The 25,226-nt window shown below is 38.5% G+C and overlaps 1 protein-coding gene across 1 annotated transcript; it reads left to right on the forward strand.

Moving 5' to 3' along the window:
• Positions 1-243: 243 nt before the first annotated feature.
• Positions 244-25,164, forward strand: LOC110063025 (anoctamin-7-like). The gene is made up of 34 exons (XM_020769979.2): positions 244-505; positions 2,988-3,111; positions 4,233-4,372; positions 4,707-4,814; positions 5,090-5,150; positions 5,228-5,370; positions 6,422-6,532; positions 6,839-6,917; positions 7,236-7,372; positions 7,832-7,966; positions 8,262-8,331; positions 8,507-8,619; positions 9,147-9,254; positions 9,985-10,121; positions 10,561-10,618; positions 10,720-10,774; positions 11,380-11,435; positions 12,346-12,420; positions 12,852-12,960; positions 13,442-13,535; positions 13,849-13,957; positions 14,856-14,916; positions 16,927-17,009; positions 17,272-17,409; positions 18,001-18,159; positions 19,029-19,065; positions 19,189-19,300; positions 19,492-19,546; positions 19,947-20,044; positions 20,327-20,451; positions 21,253-21,458; positions 22,181-22,320; positions 23,126-23,216; positions 24,136-25,164. Exons 1-34 carry the CDS (start codon positions 494-496, stop codon positions 24,310-24,312), a joined length of 3,516 nt encoding a protein of 1,171 aa, XP_020625638.2. The 5' UTR covers positions 244-493; the 3' UTR covers positions 24,313-25,164.
• Positions 25,165-25,226: the final 62 nt, after the last annotated feature.

Raw genomic sequence — 25,226 nt, forward strand, 5'->3', positions numbered from 1 at the left:
TACTGGATGAGCTCATGGACTTAAAAGGAACGACCATTCACAAAATACGCGTTCTCCGTTTTCAAGTCAAACTTTTAACTGTCGGATGAGCAATGATGCACCTTCTAACTGAGATCTGCATAAATTTAAATTTCGACATTTCGCGCGCAAACTAACTTCATTAATTATGCGAATAATTTGCGCTGGATAACAAACTGACACGCTCTATTTGGGGACGAGGAATAATTTAAGAACCCTTTGTTTTAAGAGTCATTTCCATGCAAAATGAACACGAGCAATTTGCATTTGAAATCAGAGTTGTGCAATAATAAGCCGAACTTTCACTGACAAGTCAACCACCAGGAATCTAATAGAATAACTCCTCAATATGAAATGATAAAAAATGGCAAAGTTACAGAATTTAAGATGACAGAAGGAAGATTAAGAAGTAACTCGTTGATTTTAGCGGCTTGCTTGATTCAGTGAAGGAATTTCGAACACTTTACGCCCAGCAATGGCTGACGAGGTAGGTCTGGCGCGAAACAATACACACAACCGTAAAGAAATAACAGTTAACACGAAGTCCTGTTTATAATTTTCAAGTTTCAATTTTTAACGTGAGATGTACTTAAGAGTTTCCAAGCTACGGTGTACCTCCAGAAGCGAAAATGGCGCCTCATTAACCGTTTGCCTGGAGCTTAAGATAGTTGAATTTTAATGAGCAATTAATACATCATGAACGTACGTAATCTGAAAGATTCGAGATAACACTTTTTCCGCGTTGAAAGCGTCGATTGTTTTCCATTTATGTTGCTATAATGCTGTAATATGGCGCCTGATAACTGAAAAATTACAAATTTCTCCGTATATTACCTAGCCGGGCAAAACGAACAGCGAATATCCAATATCAATTCGAACGGTCAACTGCATGGCGAAGCAGTTGACTTGCAATTGAAACCAGGGTAGAATCTATTCTGCAAGCAAAAGTTTCTTTTAGCTTAGCTTATAATTAAATTTGGCCTCCTCAGACTAGTACGCAAAAATGAATTTCTGAAAGCACGGTTTATTCAACGGAAATCGGCAAACATGAAAAACAAACTGGACTCTGGTTGATTAAGTAATGATATTATTCAATGTAATACTGATAAATGCACTTGTTTACCAAAGTTATTCAAGTTTGCTCACTAATCATAGCAACACACTCGAAAGACTAGGAAACTTTTCATAACTTAGTGGCAGATGAACATAACAGAGTGTTTCTGTGCTTTTTGTATATAAATGAACATCCATTCTATTTCTTTTGAGGAGTTTCGAGCGATTGAGCGTGCTTGCGTGCAAGATCTGGTGGATTCTAGTATCATTCTACCGAAAGCAGAGAGATTTGGCCTTTCAGTTCCACCCACAGAGGTTCTTCCACTCTCTGCCAAACCGCAAGTTGGCAAATTTCTTGTTCTCAACCAACGCGTATGGAATTCTGAAACAAATACAGATCAGTTCACTTTGACGAAGTCAAGGTTCCGTTTTAACGAGACTTTGAATATTCATGTAAGATTGTTTATCTCAGTCGCACTGAAAAAACTGCATGGTTTCAACTACTTATTTATGTATTCCTCTTACAATATGAGGTACTTAACGTTCTGTCAAGACTGATAAAAGAGTGTACCAACAGGCTGATTTGGAGTATCGCCCGAAAACTCTGCGATTGTTTTCCGTTAATGCCCAGAGGAATTTCTTCATTTGGAAAAGATTTGCATTACAAAACATCTACCAACAGACTTAAGCCAACATTTTTGCTCAGTCAGTGTGTACGTGTCTTCGCCTTAAACGATATTTTGATCCTAACGACAAACTGTTTCGTACAGTGTTTAACTAACATAGACTCAATTGACTTGTTGCCAGAAAGAAAACGGTGAAACCTGTTGACTTTCGGTCTCAGTGGTGTTAATGGGTAACAATAGGTTGCATGTTTCCCTTTGAACTGGGGAAAAAATTTGATAATCCTTAAGGGAGTAATGTCCGCTTGAAGCTCAATGCCACTTTATACCAATGTTCAGTGATCCGACAGACGTTGCTTGCATTACAGACAAGAAAGTGTTTACCAATATACAGGGTCCATAACTGTTTTGAAGCCAGTTGCATTTGTTTTGTCAACCCCTGTATGCCAATTTCATCGAATTTTCCATACTTTCTTCCCGAACAGTAAAACAAAACCTGTTGGGAAAAACTCCAAATATCTTAAAATTACCAAGTTGGTAAAGTTTGGTCAGTGATCTTCACTTTCTCGGAGTACAAGCTAAGGCAATTACATCCAAGCAAAGATTTAAGTAAAAACCTTCTTTCGAAATGCCCATGGCACTAGCAAGAGTCGAGGGTCGTTACTCCTTTAAATGTTGTTGCTTCAATAAATTGGTGACACATTTTTACATATACAAAAGCCAAAATGCATTGTTTCTCTCCTTGCGACTGAAATAGGAGAGGAATGTCTTGAAACCGTTTTTAAATATTCATCAATCTATGAAATAACTCAAGAGTTCGCTGCACTTCAAGTGGCTGAATAACACTTGGCCTTCATAGTGATTCATAAGATTATGTTGATTTCATTCGTGTTAAACTAACATAGTTTTGCCTTTTGCCGGATCAAAATACTCTTAAATTATTAGGGCTACCAGTTTAAATAACATGAAAACATCGATCAAGAACAGAGTCGTGGAGCTACTGTTTTTATTTAGGGTATAAGAATTACTCGGGAACTTTTTTGTTTGACTCCGTTATCATCTGTTTTCATCTTACAAACTATGCGTGATTACGCGAGATCTCATTTTATGCGTGCTTATGCTTTCACATCTGGCCATTTCCACCACGTATAAGCGGCTCAAGAATATCTTTATTTACTTCTACAAACAGAAAACAGAAGGTCATTGACGCTATTTGTGACAATACTTTTGACATTCCTTTGTTGTATAATTGTTACCTACCCTCTTAAACACTCTTATGAACTGTTCTTTCAGGAGTCGATTCTTTTGGCTGAGGAGCCGAGCTCCGCTGAACCTGCCGAGGCTGACGAAGCAGAGGCGCCGGCTCCAGTCGAAGAACCCATGGAAACTGTAACCGTCTCGCTTACTAAAAAGAAAGGTGAGATCATTCAAAAAACTAATGTATGGCTGAATTGGTGCGGTATGAAAAGGAGAATTCTGATCGGTTTCCTTAGCAGTTTGAATTTTATTTTGCAATACGGACCGCTCACGAACTAATTTAGGCAATTGCTCTTTCAATTCATTGCACAAAGTAAACAGTTTTTTTAAACTTAGAACTCTTTCATTTCTCGAATACGGACCTCACACTAGTTCAATAATATATGTGTATAGCTCTAAAAAAAAAACTTTAAAAGAAATGTTTAAGGGCTTAATTTTTATAGACTTTTTTTTTTCTTCTGTCTATTGAGATGTTCGTGTGGACATCGGGGAATCAGTTATGCTTATACTTGGTTCAACGTTCTTGTGGTTTCGAAAACGTAACCGTAATTTTATGATTTATTACATGACTGAGAAACCTACGTTACTGTGATTGGCTGAGAGCAAGCCAATTTATCGTTAATTTTTCATTTGCACTACAGTGCAAATTAACGCACTTAAATCCACTTCTCGTCGTGTAAATTCTTAGTTACACGCGCATTCGTGCGATTGGCTTTACTAATACCATTCTGCACGCAGTCAATAATTGTCGTGCAGTTCCGGCAATGTCCTCTTTTGTACTTTGTCATCTCTTCAGGACTAAGGCTATTTTCTACAACAAAAAATGGTGTTGGACAATAAAGCAGCGCAAAGATTAACCATAGCACCTTATAAAAACTTGAAAAAATTGCGGGAATAATGCTTGTTTGTTTTTTTTGTCTGTTTGTTTGTTTTTCAACTTGGCATATTGCAAGCTTAGAAAATAAAAAAGATAAAGAAATATATAGAGGACAGTCGGCATAAGCAATATTAGGTTGTTAGCTTGTGTTGTCATGATTATTTCGATTTCTGCGGAACTTTCTCAAAATAATTAGTCTTAACTGAAGTAATGCTTTAAATGTTAATTTTCTAACGTTAAAATATAAAACAACCAATCAAGAACAACTTATTATCGCCTTCGACGTCTCTATAGCGTATCAAATAAGCGAGCTGCATGTTTTTATAATTCGATTATGCTCCGGCCATATTTTTACAACACTGTAAGACTTTTCTTTTTCTTTTCTTTTCTTTTTTTGTGCAAAGGTGGCTATGGGTTCAATATCAAAGGGGGCCGAGACAAGCCGTTCAGAGAAGGAGACACTTGTGTATACATCACCAGGCTCAGACCTGGAGCCGCCGCAGAGAAAGATGGCCGCTTGTCCCCTGGAGATAGAATTGTGGAGGTTCGTGGGACATCACTTTTGCGTTGTTTGTTCGCGACTCGGTAAACAGTTTCAGCTTAAACGAACCAATACAAGACCTTCGTCTTTCGTCTCACAAGCTACAGACGGTTGAAAACCAACCTCCATATAAATTAATAAACAACATTTCAGGAAGAATAAATATTTCACCAAACTCTACAAGAGCGGTTTACACCTTGGGTAGTGAAAGTCATCCTGTGAATGTCCGTTTCGGTGATAAAGCGCAATGATGAACAATAAATACAAACGGAAAAGAATATTGAATGAACTTCAAAGCCGTGTCAGTTATAATTTTCTTTTTCTATTATTTCCATAGATCAATGGTACTGATGTCCGTGACGTCACGCACGCTGAAGCACTGGACCTGGTGCGGAAAACAAAAGGAGGAAAACTGACATTATTGGTGCAAAAAAAAGCTGTTAAGGTACAAAGAACAGTACATCATAACAGATGATGGTATCCTAAGTCATTTTTTCGCCAGCTACGAAATTACACAAACTTAATTAAGTTTGCAAACACCAGAGATACTGAAAGCCAAATATTCAGTGATGATTTGCAACTGTTATCCAGAAAGCTAGTGCCATTATCCCGGTTTTGTAGCGGAGTAAAGTAGTTATCAATAATCTCTTGAAAATCCGGTTGGTTGAAACTTCGTTGTTGTTTTTTTTTTTGTTTGTTTGTTTTTGTTTTTTGCCACAGATTGTTGAAGATGATGATGGTCAGGGCGTCATGAGAATTGAATTGCAACGGGAAAAGAAAGGTAATTCAAGAAACTATTAAATAAACGTTTTTTGGTAAAATCGCTTACATTCCATCATGTTTATACTTTCTTTTCAGGGAGAGGGCTGGGTTTTAACATCCGGGGAGGTAAAGATAGCCCGTATGTACCTGGGGATCCAAGTATTTTCGTCACCAGGATCAACGGAGAAGGCGCGGCCGCACGGGACGGGAGACTTAGTGTCGGTGACAAACTTCTTGAAGTAAGAACACTTTCAAAACCTTTTTAAACAATAGAGTGTTTCTGTCGAGGAACTATCGGCTGATAGTTGCCCTTTGGAGATTTTCTTAAATATTCTTACAACAATTTAAGAACCTCATATTTCCAAGGGACAACTATCAGACCGATAGTTCCGAGACATTAACATTCTATTGTCTGTATTGTTCACCACTAAATTTTCTTCCGAGCGCCAGTTCATAAATCATACTGAATTATTTTCAACTTCGTTAGATGAAAGCTGTGAGTGACAAAATTTAATGTAAAATTGAAAAGAAAACAATCAGATCCCCACTAAATGCAGGTCAATCAGTCTCTCAATCTTTATATATATATATATATATATATATATATATATATATATATATATATATATATATATAAAACGGTTATAAAATGCCTCAAGCCAACAAAGAATGCCACTGCGTCAGGAGGATCAATGAAGATTCACAGTCCAAGCCTCACCGCAAAAATGAATTTAAAAACGTTTGATAAAGCAAGGACGGACAACTTCTGACGGTAAAAAATGTTAAAAAGTTAAAAATTTAATAGAAAAACGTTTCGGTCTTAGACCTTCATCAGTTAGGTAACTGATGAAGGTCTAAGACCGAAACGTTTTTCTATTAAATTTTTAACTTTTTAACATTTTTTACCGTCAGAAGTTGTCCGTCCTTGCTTTATCAAACGTTTTTATATATATATATATATATATATATATATATATATATATATATATATATATATATATATATGTCAGCTTGTTTACGGAAACAAATTTTCACGGACGAGCTCTATCCGCTCCGGTATTTTCTTCAGATTGGCACTATGGGGAGATAGTGTCTCCGCCGGTGACCACAAAATGTTTTCAGCTAGCAGTAGGCGAGGACGTGTTTTTTATTGCCAATAAAATTTTCTACACGAAAAGAGTGCTTTGAAGTTAAAAGCAGTGGTATATTTTTGAAACAAAGTGATAGGTAGACAAAAAATAAGTAAGCAAACAAACAAGTTAATGGTCACATATATTTTCAATCCAACAGATCAACAATGTCAATGTAGAGAACTCCACAATAGACCGCGCAATTGATCTCATTCAATCCAAGAAAAAACTCCTGCTGCTGGTAGAGAAAAAGGCGCTTCAGCAAGTTGTGGTAAGACTGCAAATTATGAAGTTGTAATGAGTTCGGATGACAACACAAATGTTGAAGTGATGAATTAAAGTTGACAAAGTAACGACTCCTTCCAACTTGTTTCACTGTTGTGTAGCATCTTTTCAAAAACGCCACATCAACGTTTCTCGTTTTGCCTGCGAACACACTTTCAACCAATGTTAAAACCGGCGATGTTCAATCGTTTTACATGGTTCCAAGACATGTAAGATGAGTTTTCTTCCTGGGCTCTGGTTTGGCTTTTTATTCAAAGTGTAACTCACCGTAAATACTGACATTCCTTAACAGAAAACCGTACGGGAAGGAGCGGTGGATGGTGTCAGAGGTGTTGAGGCAGCCATTGAGTTGTACAAGGATCCTGAATATGGTACGTGAAGAAGCCAGTTAGGGCTTTTATTCTTTCTTTTCACTCCAGTTTTTCGTCCGTCGATTTTTGTTTTGTTCCTCGGCCACCTCACAGCCGAAACAGTCTAAAAAAACTTGCAGAACTAATTTCGGAACGACTGTTGTTCAATGAGATAACTTACAATGACGTATAACACCTTTCGGAGCCCTTTGGCTACAATAACGTCTGTAATGTAAGTAGTTTTTCTAGCGTGTTGCAGTAAAGTTTGCAGTTTATCACTTACCCGTGCCCCGAGCGATCAAGGAGTGTATTTATTTAACCTCTATTGAGTCTACTCAGGTCTTGGCTTCAACATCCGGGGAGGCAGTGATGCTAATTACCTTCGGGGGCATCCGGGAATCTTTGTCACGTCAATCAAACCAGGAGGCTCCGCTGATCGTGATAGCCGCCTCAAGATAGGAGACAGACTTCTTGAGGTAAAATACAATTACCGTACAACTTTATCAAACTAAGAATAATTAAATTTTGCGCTTTAGTGGGAAATTTCCTGAACCGGCGTTTTCAGTTGTTTGTGGTTTTCTTTTTTCTATGAGAAAGAACAGTAGTAACTGTGTTTACACACGTCTAAGTAAGAGCTAAGTAAGCTCGAACGTGTATGCAAAAAAAATAAATTATAAAATAAATTATATTGTCACAAAAACAATACAGTTAAATATCTATAATTTAAAATCAACTTTTCCTAAGACCTCTATCACGAGTTTCTAAACGACACCCATAACAAATGCAAGCAGATACCAAAACCTCATGAACTGAACATTTCACTAGGACGTTTTGTTTTGTTGCACGATATTTTCAAACTGTTTAATCCTTACAACTGAACAGCTGTTCCTGATCGATTAACAGCTTTTCAAAGCTCAAGTCTTTCCTTTTTTCAGATAAATGGTGTAGACGTTCGCTCAGTTCCTCAAGATGCTGCAGTCCAACTTGTACAGCGGTCCGTTGACAAAGTGACGCTATTGGTTGAAAAAGATGCAGAGCAACAATTTAAAAACTCCGAGTTTTACAGCTTGGTAAGAAACAGTAGGTCCTAGTTTTAGCTTACTTTTAAGGGATCTTCTTCACGGTTTACACATCGTGAAAAAATTAGCCAAAATTTTTCAAGTTCGGCGTTTGTAATTCATATAAAGCGTTTTAACCGCCTCGCCCTGGGTATCATGATAGCGATTGAAAAGTTTTGTCAATGCTTCTTTAACCTGTGTTCTCCGTTTATCCACTGTTAAAAGAAAAAAATCTCGTTGAAAGCACTCTAGCATTTGGTGGACGTGAGTTAATATTCTTATTTTTTATTATTTTTTTTTCTTTCAGAGTGACTTTGATGAGATTGACATGAGTGGAGAAGCAGGCTGTTTCTTTAGAGATCAGAAAAGAAGAATCGGTGAGTACAACTGCATTTTAATGTTCTCCGTGAAAAGTAAGTTACTTTCGAAAATGTTCATGAACTCAGACTTCCTTCCTTTGCTATTCAGCTTTTGCTACCTGGATTGAAATAAATAAAGTTTTCTGGTGTGTGTCTTCTTACAAGTTGTCTGTCTTGTGTCATTTCTTGTTAGATTTTGTGTTGGTTTACGAAGAAATCGACAGTGAGCCTCCAACTAAAGAAGTCTTAAGATTCCGGAACAGATACATGAAAAACCTGCAGAAATCTCAGCTGGAGTTTGAAGAGGTTTGCTTGTTTTCGTGCTTGAACTTTCTATTGAAAATTCCCAGACTTAAAATATTCGATTAGAAGAACTGGAAGCTGCTGAATTTTTGTGCTTCTGGTTCAATGAGCTGTGAACGGAGTTCAAAGCAAACATAACCTGCGTGTTTTTAAGTTCCAATGGACTATAACTTACAAGTCGAGATATTCTTCTACACAGTCAATAGCCTACTGGTGTTTTTCACTTCCTCGTCACAGGTCTGCTTGAAATAGACCATTTCACAGTTGTCTGTTCAGTGACCTGGTCTTTGAATGGCAGCGAGGCTGGAGGTGACGTTGTTTTGAAACAGACCTCACTGCTTTTGTTGTGTAAATCAAGTTGTTCTTATGCTAACTAGCTGCCATTTAAACAAGAAAAGCAGAGAAGTTTGTATTAAAATAAGGTCACCTCCAGCCTCGCTTGTATTCATAGGCCAGGTAACTAAGCAAACAACTGTATAATGGCCTATTGTGACTCACTACTGACTGAACTCTTTTTTTACTTCCTAAAGGAAAAATCGGCCACGAAAAAAGGTCAACTTCACTTTATCAAAGTTCACATTCCGTGGGAGGTGATGCTGTTTTACGCAGAAGAGCTAAATTTTAAAGGACCGCTGAAGGTAAGAACACTAATGACACGGTGTTTCAGAGCGGACAGCAAGATTATGAAAAGCCTGATTTGAAAAAGGTTTCAGTCTTCAATCTTCAATCAAAGTGCACAAGAAGAAAAAGTTCTCTTTCAATTTAAATCAAAACGATACTCTTGACCATTTATATATATATACATATATATAACTAACTGCAGACAGTACTGTTTCGGCCTTTTGGGCCTCATCAGTGCAGTGCTGAAAACTAGGATGGAGGCTAAGCTTAAAAAGCCGCCCCAATATATATATATATATATATATATATATATATATATATATATATATATATATATATATATAGCAAAAATTCCCAACAGCGAGTTTTCAAAATAATTCAGTCTCTACCCCGTTAAAGGAGCACAGTCACAGTATTTTAAGTTATTTTTCTACGTACAAAATTACCTTTAAATTGAAGGAAACCTGAAAACAGACATTTACTATTAAAGGCAGAGAAAAAAACAGAGATGATAATTAGACGAACAAGGATGGTAAAGGATGGAGAAGATTAGCACGCATTGCAAACGACGAACTTTAAAAATGTAGCTCCTTTAAAATCACCTCTATGACTTGTATCATGCCTTTCAGGCAGCAAGCGTGACTTTCTCAAGATGAGCCTGAAGATATTTTGTCCACTGTTTTTTCATTCCTAGTACAAGTGGCTTCACTGGCGTCTAATGCTAATTGTTTGTTTGTCTATTTTAAGGCCAGAACAGAAGAGAAGATCAACTGGTCGGAAAGAATTTTAAAGAAATTTCATTTGCCAAATATATTCAAGGATGATGTCCCATACCAACCACCAGACTACTTCACCGCCACATTCCAGGCTAACAAGTTACACAAGTAATAAAACAAACTTGATTTGCTTGTTTACTGAAAAAAAAAAAAACAGTGCTTGTCAATGTTTACAAGTAGTTGTCTATTAAACAGGTTTAACAGGAATTCACGAAACGCCGCCATACTAAACTGAAATTTGAGTTATTCATTCGCCGATTTGTGTGTAGAAATAGCACTTTGGCCCCCAAAAATCTGCTTATAGAATTTTCAGTCTACATAGAGTATACAGACATTTTAGTCAGCATAGTAACTAACTCCGAGCAGTGCTCGGTCTGCCTCCAATCTGGAAAGCAGTGACCTCTCTAAGGAGGAGATAGCACACTGGCTTGAATGTGACTACTTTCCAAGTAGCTGAATGTCCGCGTGTGGAAATTTTCTTTTTGTCTAACGTTTATGAAAAAAAAAAAGAAAATATCGCCTTGTTTCTCGATTACTTTTTTTTTAGATTTGTCGGCAGCGATAACCCAGAAACGTATTTCAAAGACACTGAGAGAACAAGAGTGGTGAGTTCTAATTTTGCATTCAAGTGAGAAAAACTAGGTCAGATGTTTTCTCAGTCCGTTATTTTTGGGGAGCATAAACCGAATTAATATTTTCTCCATAGGCAAACGAGATACTTGAAACTGCAGTGTATGGAAGCCGCAACAAAGGGGAAATAGGTGAATTGAACACTTTCCTTTCTTTCTTAAATCAATCATGTGTTTGAATCAAACGTTACATTAACAACCACAACCTTGGAACAGTTTTTTTTGGTAAAACAGCTTCATAAAGCTAAGCCAACAGTGACGCCAACACAGAAAAAATTGATGTTAACCAATCAAAACTCGCGGCAGAAACATGCAACCGCTACTGAGCGTGGGAAACTTTGCCAAAGTCAAAAGTGATTAGTTTTAGGTTTGCATGACTGGTCAAAAAGACAATTTATTGGAGTGATTGGTTGTGGTACTTTGAAAACCATTGTAAAATGATAACAATAATAATTATAATAAAATATCTTTAGCCAGGAAGCAACCTCACCCTCGGGTGGTTTTCAGGCTGGTCCTAAGCACATGTTGTAGATATACAGTATCTAAAAATACACAAATACAATAAAATCCTAAGATAGAGTTCATATAGTAAAATTTGATAAAATAGTTTACACAGGCTATTAAAACAAATCTAGGTTATTTGCATCTCTTCTAGACTCTTGTAAACCAGTTATAACCTATTTGTTATTCCTGTTCATAATTTTTGATCAACGTTATTTCTTTTCTTTTTCATTTAGGAATCAGTCGACTGGTTGAAGAAGGAGTGTATAGCGCCGCTTATCCCCTCCATGTGGTAAGATGCACTGTGCTCCGTCAGTGCACGTCTGTCGCACGAGCTCATTCATTTTCACCATCAATCAAACACAGCTAATGCTGGCTAACAATCCAAGTCACGGTATTTTGAAGTATTTTGACCAGGTGCAAAATTACCTTTAAATCGAAGGAAACCTGAAAAAATCGTTTACTAAGGGAGAAAAACAACAAAGAGATACTGATAAACCATTGAGGAACAAGGATGGTTAACCCTTTGAATACCAACTACGCATATATGCGTAATTAATGGTCGTGCTCTTTGTACCACTTGTGACGTCATCAATTTAAATGTCATCAGATATTCTTGATAAGCAGATAGTAGTACTAGGCTGGGCCTTTCCGCACAATGGTCAGGTTTAGATATCGACGACATTCCGACGTCGCAAATCGAAAAACAACGTTATCAGCTTTGGTGCAAAAACGTCCAAATTTTGGCTTATGCGCATGCCCGGAACTGAAAATTTGCTCAATTTTGTACCTAATCCTCGAAAAATCTCTCCTTTTAGTAAGAAAAAGCTTTCTTAGCAAAACTTAGGCTTATTTAGCGTCATGGCAGCTAAAAAAACCTGACTAAACGGTTAAAAACGGTATTTTTTGGCGAAAGTTTGGTATTCAAAGGGCTAAGGAGGGAGAAGATTAACACGGACTAACAATGGACGAACTTAAAATTTAGGCTAAACTTTTAAGATACGCAAACCGTGACTTGATAGTTCCTTCAAGCCAGACTTTATTGAATGTCACCTTTCCTGCTCTTTCTGATTCCCAGTCAAAATGAAATTCGTGGATTCATTGTCGTAACTGAATCAATGTGCTGTAAGTGTTATCTCCTGGTTATTTCTTATGATTGTTATATACCTTGTTAATTCGGTTCATATTATACCACCTCTCAGGGTCCTGCAGAACTGCCTGCAGATTGGAATAAAACTCCACACGAGCCAGATGAGATCAAACTCAATCAAAGACAGGTGAGAGATGACAAGTCATATTATTGATCCCGAATAACGTGTGCAGAATATAGCGGTTCTTTACTGAGAGTGGTAAATCCTAAACCAAACCAACTACTTGCCAATTAAACTACTCAACCAATCTCAAACCGTGGTAAAACCAAAACCAAAGTAACTGCCTGATTACTTTCTTTACTCGATTGAAAACCGCTCTAATTAGTAACAATACCTTTTACACACCAATCGCTGTCTACTTAAGAAGGTTATCTAAGGGAATCTAGCTTAAAACCCTATCCTACTAAAGGACCTTACTTCTGTAGAGTGGTGTTAATCTATCAGCCATTCATTTCGAAACGCGCTTGAGAAAAAGAACAAAATACAACTTTATTGCCTTAACGCAATGCTACGTTGGAAAAGATGAAATTGTTTTTTTCGTGTGTGTGAAACAACAGGTGCTGAAAGAATACTGGGCTCGATGGGGAAAGTGGCTCAAATACCAACCACTTGATCACGTGCGAGAATATTTCGGAGAGAAGATTGGGATCTACTTTGGTTGGCTTGGTAAGTCAGTGCTGTTCAGCAATGGAACATGTATCCTAGAAATTCCAAACAAAATAAATGCACAGTATTTTCCCTCAACGATACATCCAGCATATATCTACTTAACAACCTCATTAACAAGCTTCTACTTGACTACGAACCTGACTACAAACTGCAATCAAGAGTGGATACCTCATCCTCTCTTGCCTTAATGTATCTGCCCAACCACCAACCTATCCTCTGAATAGCTGCTTGCCTAACGCGCCCAGATTCACCTACCTTACTATCTACCTACCACTGACCAACCTACCTACTTACTTACCTACCTGAAACCCCAGCTACTGACGTCGCGTCCTACATCACAACACCCCAACAATCGTTATTTCCTACCAGTAGGGAAATAGTGTTTTTGCTCTTGCTGCTGGAGTATTCAAGTGTCTCGAGCATTAAGTGTTCGATTGCAGTATAATGTTTTGCTTTGTTTCGTTTCGTTTTTCAACAGGTCAATACACTGCGTGGCTGATAATGCCGTCAATCATTGGACTATTTGTCTTTCTTTACGGTTACTTGACTATGGACAGTGGAGAAAACACAGCGTAAGTTCCAAAGAACTATTCCTTAAGGTTTATCAGACCCCAATAACATGAATAAATGGTTGAGACTAAATTTAGTGGTACGTGAGCACTGAAAAAGGGTCCTCTATTCCAATGCGGTTGTAATACAGTAAAGTAAAGACTTTATTATTTTAAAGTGATTGACTGTATCTTAGCTACATAGAAAGCTACTTCACAGGAAAAAGCCACAGTAAAGACAGTTTCCCTCGTAATCTGTAACAGGTACCCAGCTTTGAGTATGACATGCTATGAAGGAAGTCCATGTGAAAAGATTCTTCTATGTTTCACTTCACAGGTTGGAAATCTGTAACAGCCCAAACTGGACGTTTGTCATGTGTCCACTATGCGAGGAAGAATTGGGCTGCAAGCCATGGGATCTGAAAACAAGCTGTGGCCGAGCAAGAGTGAGTCTATTCTGGTTTCAGTCCTGCTCGTCGTACCTTTAGGGGTTAAAAAACTGGTTTTGTTAACTCTTATGGTGTTCAGCCTCAAAGTTCCACAGCGGAAGTGTCTACCGTACCTTTTAGGGTATCAAGCCGAAAAAACTGTGACGGGAGATGTGTTGCTTTAGAATTGGTACCTCCTAAGGGTAAAAAATAACATTCAAGCCGCGCCCACAAAAGGGGATCTTGGTACCTCCTAGGGGTTCTCTTCAAAATTTCCGACGAGCACCCTCGTCCTTTTTATATAGGAGTCCCTCCTCCGGGGTCTCAGCTTGCTATGGGGAAACCAATGCATAATTACTTTTAGTATCACCCAACTGGTGGACTAATGCAAATCCTGTATTTTAATTGGTTACGCTACTAGAGGACTATTCGTAATAGTCCTCGAGTAGCGAAATTGGCGCAATCGAGCGTGACGCTTTCTTTCGTTTTATTCCCGAATAAATATTTCTTCAACTTGCATTTGCTAACTTTATTATTGCCTTTTCTGTCCGACTAGTTGGGTGATACTAAAACAATTAGACCCGTAGCCCGCAAGGGCGAAGGGTCTGATTGTTAATTAGTCTCTTTTGTGAGTGTAACGTGTACTTGATTTCGCCAGGATCTATATACCACTGTTATAACAGGGATTGAAATACGTATAATTTGCTTCGCTAGGCTTTGTTAGCAGCTGCACTGAAACATATTTTCTTTTTTGTCGGACCTTATGCCCATATGAAATCATCGTCAGGAAGCTAGTTCGATTACAGTAAAGTTTGTTACCTTCCTGCGAGTTGTGTGCATACTAAAATCTCTTGTTCTACAGCTTCTTTTAATATTTGCTGTCTAGTGATGTACGTTTTAATCTTTTCTTCTTCAGATATCATACCTATTTGACAATCCAGCCACAGTTGGGTATGCTGTTTTTGTGTCTTTCTGGGGTGAGTCGCAGACATATTTTGTATTTTATGACAACAACTTAAAATCAGCTTTAGCCACACCTACTGCATGTAACAGGCACACAGTGTCATGGCGAAAAGTTACTAAAAGATTTATAAATTACCATCAGGAGCCATAATCGGGGACGGAGACCGTAAGCGCGCGCCATTTCTAGTATTGGGGTTGTCCCCATGATATGGGACAATAATTCTATTTTTAGAACAAATTGCGCCATCGCCTGAGGCACACGCGCGTACATGCTGCGAGGATTTTTGCGGATGTCGAGCGGGGGAAATGGCGTCCAAAATTCCCGAAATTTTGTCATGTTTTTGGCCCACAACTCAACGCGTTTACATCTGTTGGACTTTTGCTTAAGTATTTTCGTCGTAAGCTGCTCCAGTTTGAGTGAAGTAAGACAGTATCGAATTTAGGTATGTTCCGCTTTAAGCTTAGATATGATATCGCTGACCAAGTTGTGTACCGACGGATGCTTCTTTTACATGAGCTGTACATTACTCCACTCTAAGTTTCACATATCTTGAAGATTAACAACTCTTCCAAACCACAGCAAAAAACTAGTTGGGTATATTTGGATATAGCAGCGTTTCAGGACTTCAAAGTTTCCCTCCTCTTGCCACAGCCTTGCGAAGATTTCGCCAGAGTCTATCTCGACCGAAAAGTAAAACAAAAAATAATAATTGCAAGTTTGAGTTTCGCCTGAATTGTGAGCAACGCTTGATGTTTTATCAAAGCCCAATAAGCGACAATAAAGTTTATGTCTGTAGATGCTGCTCAGTTTTGTTTGTGTAAAAATAATTGTCTGTTGTCGATGAATAAGAGCACTCGCCGATGCATGTTTTGTACAGTCAGTAAAACATGACAAATTGGACTTCCCCACTTTTGTGAAAACGTGCATCGAACTCATATAATATCTCTAGCTTTTAAATATGTTTAAGGTTGATAAATGTTTGAGAACATATTAAAAGCTTAGCTGAGAATATGTGAATACAGCAGAAATAATCAGCAAAATTACGACGACGCTTTCTTTAATCAAGTCGAATAACGATTTTGATTTTTTTTGGTTGAGTTATCAAAACTCCTTGTTTCTTTTATTTTCGCCGCGTAAAATTTCACTATGTTAAAGAAACACACATGATATTAGTAGCCTTTTGGCGTTCGTGAAAACTGTTGCAGCATCTCGGCACAAAAGACCACGAAATAAATCTTTGTCAAGGTTTGTTGACAATTGAAAACACCGACTCGGACTTGAAAGAGCGCGCGCTGCACTATGCAAATGAGCTACTGAATGTACGCGTCAGACTTTCCTTTCAAAAAGTTTTGCAAACTCGCCAAACAAACAGAAACCATAAGAAACTATCAAAAACAGGGTTTGGTTATGATTAAGCATTTTTTGGGAAACTCACAAATCAACTCGATACCAGAGTAAAGAGTTTTCTTACATAACTTTTCTTCACAGAACAAACGAAAAACTTACGCGTACAACTGGCGCGAGCTGATATTATTCATTCACTGCGCGAAAAAAAAAAAAAAACTCACCTTTTCCATTAGCTCAGAGCATAAAACTACATATAAGAGTCCTGGTTCTTATTCCCTGCCTTATTCCCTGCCATCGCTGCGAAAACTCTGCATGAGAATCTCGGAGCTCTCACCATTTGATCACTCAACGTGACAACATTCACGCGAGAGCCCCCGACACGTACGCGGATCCGCGCGGATATATGACGTCAGGATGGCGCAATTTGTTCTAAAAATAGAAAAATTGTCCCACATCATAGGTGCGCGCGGATCCCAAGACTTACGGTCTCCGTCCCCGATTATGGCTCCTGTTACCATGCGACAAAAACCAAACAACTTTTAATTATCGCCAGAATGGTTCATATGAGTTACGCTTACATGAAACATTTACCCCCTTTATAGCTGCTGTTTTCTTTGGTTTTGCCGAATGTAAAAATATTAATTTTGCACCCTAAAGCTAATGTTAAATTTTTCAGCCGTGTTTTTCCTGGAGTACTGGAAGCGAAAAGAAAACACTCTCGCTTATCAATGGGATGTGCTGGAATTTGAGGAGGAAGAGGTATGTCATATAAGAATACATGAGATTTCCTTTCATAACGGAAGCGAAATTTTTGATTGTGTAATAAATAAATAAGTCATGCATTCGAATAATTGGTAACTTGAGCGGGCAGGAAGAGTAAACGTTGCTTATTATCGACAGCTTTCTTTCAAATAGCTCTCGTAATTCATCCGATGAGATTTTACAAGGCAAAAAGTTCTGTTTGCAGTTCTTCCTACCTCGTGCCCTCGTTCACTGTTTATGTTTCTCTGTTTTCTTGCAGGAAAGACCCCGACCTACTTTTGCAGCATTAGCCCCTGCTGTGGAAAGGAATCCTGTGACTGGCCTTTTAGAGCCTCATTTTCCTGAGGAAAAGCGATTCCCGAGAATCGTCTCGGGGATTGCAATTGTTATATGTATGGTAAGTATAGCCTTCGATACGCTGAGCTCGAAACAAAACAAGTCAAACTTGGTCATAGTCAACTTTCTTAGGCAGCCTTTCACAGCACGATACAAATACGAGGAAGGCTTTTTTTACGGAGGGCGGATTTCTATTTTCTTAAACAAGCCAGACAAGAACGCTAATCTGGTTTTAGTGCTAACAATAACAATTATAAAGCAGAAGATTCTGATGTCTTGATTGAATATACGGGAATCAGAAAGAGATTGACTTCTACCATCTGTAAAACGTGACCATCTTCACGTCCTAATAGGTTGCTATTTATTTCTCTCGTATACTCAAATTTTGTCCTAATTAAAAATTGTGAGATTCGAGCGTAAAATTTCATGCTGATGATCAAAATCTGTGGGGATCTCTGATTGGACATAACGCACGCGCGAAAATTCAACACAATCAATCACACTCTCTGTAAGATTTTGTCAACAGCATAGAATTTTTCGGGTCCAGTCTTAGTCTTCTCTTGAACGGGAAGAGAATTGTGTCATTTTAATCAGGTCTGAAAACAATTGACAGTAAAAGATTGCAGTAACAACAATTGATTTGGTTCGTTAGGTATCTCTTGTCGTCCTGTTCATGGTGGGAGTGATTGTATACAAGCTATTGGTAATTCACCCTCTCTACAAAAACCCAAACTTTCAACAGTATGCCGCCACTATTGTGTCTGTCACAGGCTCAATGATGAATCTTATAATCATTATGATTCTTAGCAAGGTGAGTAAGCAAATACGCGATGTGATCTTGATTTATATTCAAATGCGTTGAGGTGGAAAGTCGACTGATTCTGAAATCTTGCTCCTGGTTTACTCATTACTCGGCCAATCACAAATGATCTTAGTCAGCATGGGCGGTTGTTTGAAGGAAGAGTTCATAAATCGAACAGAACGCTGTGAAAAAAGCAGCCCGTGAGGGTTGTATGCTCTTTGATTGGTAATTTTTTTTTTTAATTCAGTAGAAAGATTTCTAGAATGCAAACGGCATGACTTGTTACAGAAGTCCGTTCAGGGGAGCGAGGGGGCCGAACCCTCTTTTTTCCTTGTATTTTCGAAAAAAAATTGACCAGCAATCTTTTAAGCGGAATTATTCATTCGGTTTGGGGGAAGGGGGTGGCTTGCACTCTGCTGCAATTTCTTCGACCCTTTCTATCTGAATTTTGTAGATCCGCCCCTGTGTGTTGTTACGATGCGGTTTTGACTAAAATTGATTGAAAGCAAATACATGTGCCAATGCAAGAGATATAGCAGTACTGAAGAAATACAGTTTAGCTTAGGCCTCGTTCAAACGTCGTGCTTCTGCCGTGCCGAACCAAACTCAGGAATTAAGGTCGGCATGGCAGAAGCACGAGGTCTGAACTGGGCCTTAGAGTATACTTCGTTTACCATAACCGTGCGGATGCCGGAAAGTGATCCTGAAAATGATGACTAACGCTTTGACAACTTCAGAGGAAGTCATCTACAAAGTCACGAAAAGGGAAAGAATATATGATGTCAATAAAATACTGCAGACCGTTGGTCTGGTTGGCAAACAAGCATAACTTTCCAAAAGTAGCTTTCAAATTAAGAGTTCTTTTTTCTTTCACGCAGGTGTATGAAAAGCTGGCGTATGTGCTCAACCATTGGGGTAAATGCTGTTTCTTCTTTTACCTTTCTGTTTCTTTCATTTACCCTTCGTCTTCCATTCAGTAAAAAAACTTCAGTTCTCAATTCTCACCAATAATTTTATTTTCGGTGTTTCTTTTTTCAGAAATGCATCGAACGCAGACAGAATACGAGGACAACTTAACATTCAAAGTGTTCGTGTTCCAGTTCGTGAATTTCTTTTCTTCAATTTTCTACATCGCATTCTTCAAGGGAAAGTAAGTTCACAACAACTATGGTAACTAACCACCCCTAGGAATAAATAAACAAACGTTGTGGAATTTATTTCATGGATTAATTACACATCTTTATTTTACCACTTCCCAGAGCAGACAACCTTTATGTATACCAAATATAACCACGACCGTTACTAATATTTCTCCTGTACTAAATATTTCTGTTTACACAGACTTGTTGGATACCCAGGAAATTATACGAAGATCTTCGGTCTCAGAGCAGAAGAGGTAAATCAAAATAAACCTTCAATGCCGGAAGCCATGTTTATTCTCTTGGTATCTGCTTTTGTTGAATGGAAAGTTAAAGAAGCTACGTCACGGTTTGCGCATCTTGAAAAGTTTAACCTAAATTTTTCAAGTTCGTCGATTGTAATCCGTGTTAATCTTCTCCATCCTTAAGAATGCTTGTCCCATTATGGTTTATTATTGTGTCTCCAGTTTTTTTTCTATCTTGGTAAACTACTATTTTCAAATTTCCTTTAATTTTGAGCTAATTTTCCACGTGGCCAAAGTATAACTCAAACTGACTGACTGAGCTCCTTTAAAGATGAGACTTATCATTAATGATATAGAGCATGATATTGCTGAATGCCATCAGTTCTAACACAGTTCACGTTGTATTTTACAGTGCAGTCCTGGTGGATGTCTCATGGAGCTGGCCCAACAGTTGGCAATTATCATGATTGGCAAACAGGTCATCGGCAATGTACAAGAAGTCCTTGTTCCGTAAGTTCTTTCAATAGCAACTTAACACATTTTGAACGAATCTCTAATGAATACCTGTTGTTTACAAACTCATTTTCATTTTGACTTGTTATTGAAATATATACACCGAAGTGAACCTATGGTTTGCACAGGTTGTCATTTAAAAGGCGGCTAGTTAACGTAACAACTGTAATTATAAGAAAACACGTGAGAGCTCAAGTTAAATTTCGATTGGATGGAAAGAATCAGTTACACCTTGTTTGTGATTTGATCTAAACTTCTCCTTTCTTGCTTTTTTTTCAGGGAGATCAAAAAGTACATGAAGAAACGAAAACAGGGAGTGACAGGCAATGAGGTCAAACCTCGTTGGGAATTAGATTACGATTTACTGGAAAACGAAGGCTTGTTTGGAGAATACCTGGAAATGGGTAAGTACCATTATTATAATGAAGAGACGCATTCTGATTGGTTTACTGAGTTATCCACAAAGATGGAACGGGCAGAAAGTAATCTGGCCAACTTTTTCCCAACAATGTTCAAAATCGAGGAGGCAGCGTGGCCGAGTGGTTAGAGCACCGGGTTTGAAATCCGTCTCCGGGTTCAAATCCCGTTCTTACCGCTAGCTGATGTTGTTCTCGGTAGCCCTGAGCTCAACTTCTCGGCTGCGCTTGTAAATAGCCAACTGGTCTGCCTCCCGCCAGTTGGGATTCTTAACCTAGTTATGTTTATTTGAATATTTATTTATCATTGTTTGTTTACATTGGCCCTGAAAAGCCCCAATGGGGAGTGGCCAATTAAGTATACATTTTTTTTTAAAATGTTCAAAAGAAAACTATTTTTACTTTGTAGAAGTCTTTTCCCCGTCACATTTAACGGACAAATTTGGTTAAAAATCCAACAAAATGCCTGGAAAATGAACGAGCTCAATTTTGTCCCACACGCAACTGCGGACTGAGAACGCAAACCTTAAATTCGTTATGGCAAAGCTTTATTAAACAATTGTTCTCGCAAGTTTTCAAACGTTTGGCTAGTGCATAAATTGAAAGTTATTCCTCTATATGGTCCGAACAAGCTAATCATAACAATCTGTACATATAACCGACTAGAAACTATTCTCAATTTTGGTTCAAAAGATGTGTTCCTTGGGTCAATGCCAGTTCTGTTTGTAAAAACACAAAACCATGTACAATCAGCACAATTGATTGAAGCAAGAAACTCTCAATCCACAGTGATCCAGTTCGGTTTCATCACGATCTTCGTGGCTGCATTTCCTTTGGCTCCGTTCTTTGCCCTCGCTAACAACATCTTTGAGATCCGCATTGACTCGGACAAGATAGTGTGTGATCTACGGCGGCCTGTGGCTCATCGCGCTCAAGACATTGGAATCTGGTTCAGTATTTTATCAGCAGTAGCGAAAATCGCCGTCATCAGTAATGTGAGTAGTAATCATATACTGAACTTTAACTAAGATTTCAAACAGCTTGAAAGATTTAATACCCATTTGTACCCGTTAAGACTGAAGTTTGTAAATTTTCCAGAAATACCGGCATCAGAGGCTTGATTCAAAACTAACCTCACGACGGATTTCAATAGATTTTAACAGTGAGGATTGAAAGCCGCGAAAGCCGCTGCGAAAACACGCTTGCAACTCGTTCTGCGAGGTTCAAGTTGTAAGTTTTTTGCAGACTAGCACTTCCAACCGTGACAATACCAGATCAGCTTCGAGCCAGCGAGGCATGCGAGCCCGGCAGGATTAACCACAAGATAAATAAGTTAAGTCAGGCTAACCAGCCAGCGGGCTATTTAGACTAAACAGATTGCGATTTAGGCTAGAAGGAGTGCTATTTGGGCTAACCAGCTAACCAGGAAGCGAGCCAATTATCCTTACTGGCTTTAAGGCTAACCGCAAGCTAACTAAAGAAAACCCTTTTTTTAAGTAGTGGGGGAGCTATTTAGGCTAACAAGGTTCAATTTAGGCTAACCAGATTTTTGTTCATCTGCATGTTGGCTCGCACTTTGTGCAGACCCACGAAAATGTTGTGTCTTGCTTCGGCGGCAAATGGAACGCTAATTTGATTATGAACTCTCAGAACAAGAACAATTCTCGACAAAAACTGAGAGAATTGAAGTAACAATAACTTGTTTACATTTCTACAGGCTTTCCTTATAGCCTTCACCTCGCAGTTCTTACCCAAGATGTTATACCGAGGAACCATATCTCCTGACGGCTCCCTAAAAGGGTACACGAACTACAGTCTTGCCTGGGCCCCTGTAAATTCGACGTCAGTGCCTTGCAGGTACGTCTGGGTGTAGATTCAGTATGGCGTCAAATATTTAACAATTATTGGACGAGACTGACAAAATATCGTGATTTGTCATCGGCGAGCAGATCAATTATTTGCCGCATTCGAAGGCCGAGACAAATAACTGATCTGCGAGACGGTACTACGCATGAGCAGACCAAATGGAGTCGGAAGACAAAAACAAATGATCAAGATGAAATATTAATCAAAGAAAAATCATTGACAAAAAGTCGCTCATCAATGTTAAATAGAAGATAGTTCCTGAAGACCATAATCAAATTGCTGTTCTGCTGAGGAAACGCGTGTCTACAGTGCAAATATTGCCGCTGCTGCCCTAATCGAAACGGCCTTATCTACCTACAATCCATATGAGACATAATACGCCTAGTTAGTCATTGTGAGCCTTCCTTTGAAAATACACCCATTTTCTGTGTTAATCTTGATCTATTATACCTCATGTATTAAACATACACAGTACTATAACTGTAGAAACACCTAGACAACTGGGGAGGGATGCAGAACTTTCCGGGTACAGGAGTCTTTTTATACCATTCATCACTTACTTCTTCAAATTAAAGTCAAATGCCCAAAGTTTTCTTCCTTCTCTCAAGGCTTTCCAGACACTGCAGTGATAATGTAATGACAAATATACAGCTACATTGGTCGATCAAATTCAACGCACAATACCAGCCGACATGTCAATATTTGACGGTGCCTGTGAGTCAGCGAAATTAAAACTTATCAAATACAGATTCCATATAACTCTTAATATATAATATTGCTTTTATTCACTCTGCAGATATATTGAATTTCGTTACCCAGATGGTAGTCCAAGTAAATTTTATTGGCATCTAGTGACATTAAAGCTGGGATTTGTAATTCTATTTGAGGTAAGTACTTATGACTTTATAGCTAATTTTAAGTCAACCTCCATTTTGGAAAGCACGATCATGCATGCTTATCTGTTATGCATGCTTATCTGGAGAAGGGTTCAGAAATGGAAAAGAATCACACATTGATGGTAACGAAATATTGCCAGCATTCAAGGGCGAGAGACAAACAAGCAACCAACCAACCATAAGCGTTCTTTTCCTAAACAAATTGTTAAGCCTAAGATCTATCAATAATAGACATTTAGGGCGTGTCTCCCACTACCGTGTCCGTCAAACCATAGTTGTGGTCAAACAAACAAACTATTGCATGCAAGGGAAAAGACAAACAAGCAGCTAAAACAAAGTGATACACCATTGCAATGCAGAATTTCAAGGTGGCGAAAAATTACCCTGAAACAAAACATTCTATCATACCACTGCCTACAATGGCAGATATTTTTAATATCAATAAGGCTTTTCTTCATGACACAAACCATCGGATTTGGTCAAGTTCATGTCGCAGATGATTGCAAGGAATTCATAAGCCTAAGGTCTATCAACAAGAGACACTTAGGGTGTGTCTTTCGAATAGCGTGCCCGTCACTTTAAACAGCTAATTGCTGTTTCAAGTCACAATGACCGAGTCCTAGTTTCCGCGGTTTCAATCACTGTTTTTCGTTCTATACCACGCTTGTTTATTTGTTTCTTGTTATCACGGCTACCCCAACCCTGTCACTGGGCGATCTAACTCGGCACACTCAGTGTTAGTTACAAGCCCTTTCTCCGATTGCTTGGAAAATTTGTTGTTCATGGCCCGTCCATGATTTTCTATATTCTATCACAAAACGGCTCCTAAAACAGTAACATAATGTTGTTGCGATATATCTAATCTTAAGAACACTTGGCTTACGACCGATGCTATTTTTACTCCCAACAGCATTTCATCTTCTCTGTATCATCATTGATAGACATGTTGGTACCTGACATGCCAGGAGGACTGGACGAGACTATCAAGCGAGAGACATACCAAGCTAAGCAGATCATGTCAGACCATCATGGTCTGATGGGAGGAATGCCAGACTCTGATGACTACATGCTGGAACTTGAAACATAGCACACAACTCTTAATTTTCTCTAAGAGATTGGATCACATTTGGTTCCACGACACAAAGTTTAATATTTGGTCAGTGATTGTCAGAGGAGAATAGCCTGCAGAACAGGCGGATGAGCGGGGCAGAGAGGGAAACGCGATACACGAGCGTGCAGCGCGACCACGAGCGCGAAGCGCGAGACGAAAAAAATCCGCTTGTAGTCACACCATTGTTTATGCTCTAAAGGCAGACGAATAGAACATTTTAAATAATATATGAAATTAAAACGCGTTCGTCCAATTTATCCGTGATGTCACTTATCTGAATGTCAAAGAGGTCCACTGAAGAAAAATTGCTTAAGGCAAATGCACACGTTTTTACAGGAACTACACAGAATATAGATAGCGTATGGAAAAATGTACAAATGCAAGGTGACGGACAAAAAAGAGATCATACGAAACCACGAGATGAACATTTCCACGCAGTCATTAGCTGTTTATTACAAGAGTGACTGAGAATGTCGATAGAATGTGACCTGTGTTGTTCGGATGTAATAATTTAACAAAATTGCTCGCGTTGGCTTTGCTAATCTTGTGGCTCTCGATAGCGGCCGTTTTCTCAAGTTCAAAACCACAAATTGCGGTTTATATTGAAAGCGAGAATCTTATTTATTCGCCTCCGTCTGTGATAACCAAGGTCAAAATAAAATTGTGAATCGCCCAAAAGTTGTTTACGAGAGTGAAAATAATTTGACAATTGTAAATACACTAGAGGTTGTATTAAAGTTTCAAACGACGTTTAAAGTACTAGGCTACACTGAATCACGAATTTACAATTTCGACTGCAACAAAATAAAATATATTCACGAATGCAAAGACTCAAGAGTTTGTCTTACGTGTACTTTATATGTAGATATTTTTCGCCCGTTACTTTTTTC

Source organism: Orbicella faveolata, unplaced genomic scaffold (genome assembly GCF_042242905.1).
Source record: "Orbicella faveolata isolate gen_17 unplaced genomic scaffold, um_ofav_v1 contig_12, whole genome shotgun sequence".
NCBI lineage: Eukaryota > Metazoa > Cnidaria > Anthozoa > Scleractinia > Merulinidae > Orbicella > Orbicella faveolata.

Bases quoted from the DNA above. Each gene is read 5' to 3' on its own strand.
- LOC110063025 (XM_020769979.2), top strand. The intron at 7,373-7,831 runs GTAAAATACAAT...TCCTTTTTTCAG, and splicing joins TAGGAGACAGACTTCTTGAG to ATAAATGGTGTAGACGTTCG. The intron at 7,967-8,261 runs GTAAGAAACAGT...TTTTTCTTTCAG, and splicing joins ACTCCGAGTTTTACAGCTTG to AGTGACTTTGATGAGATTGA.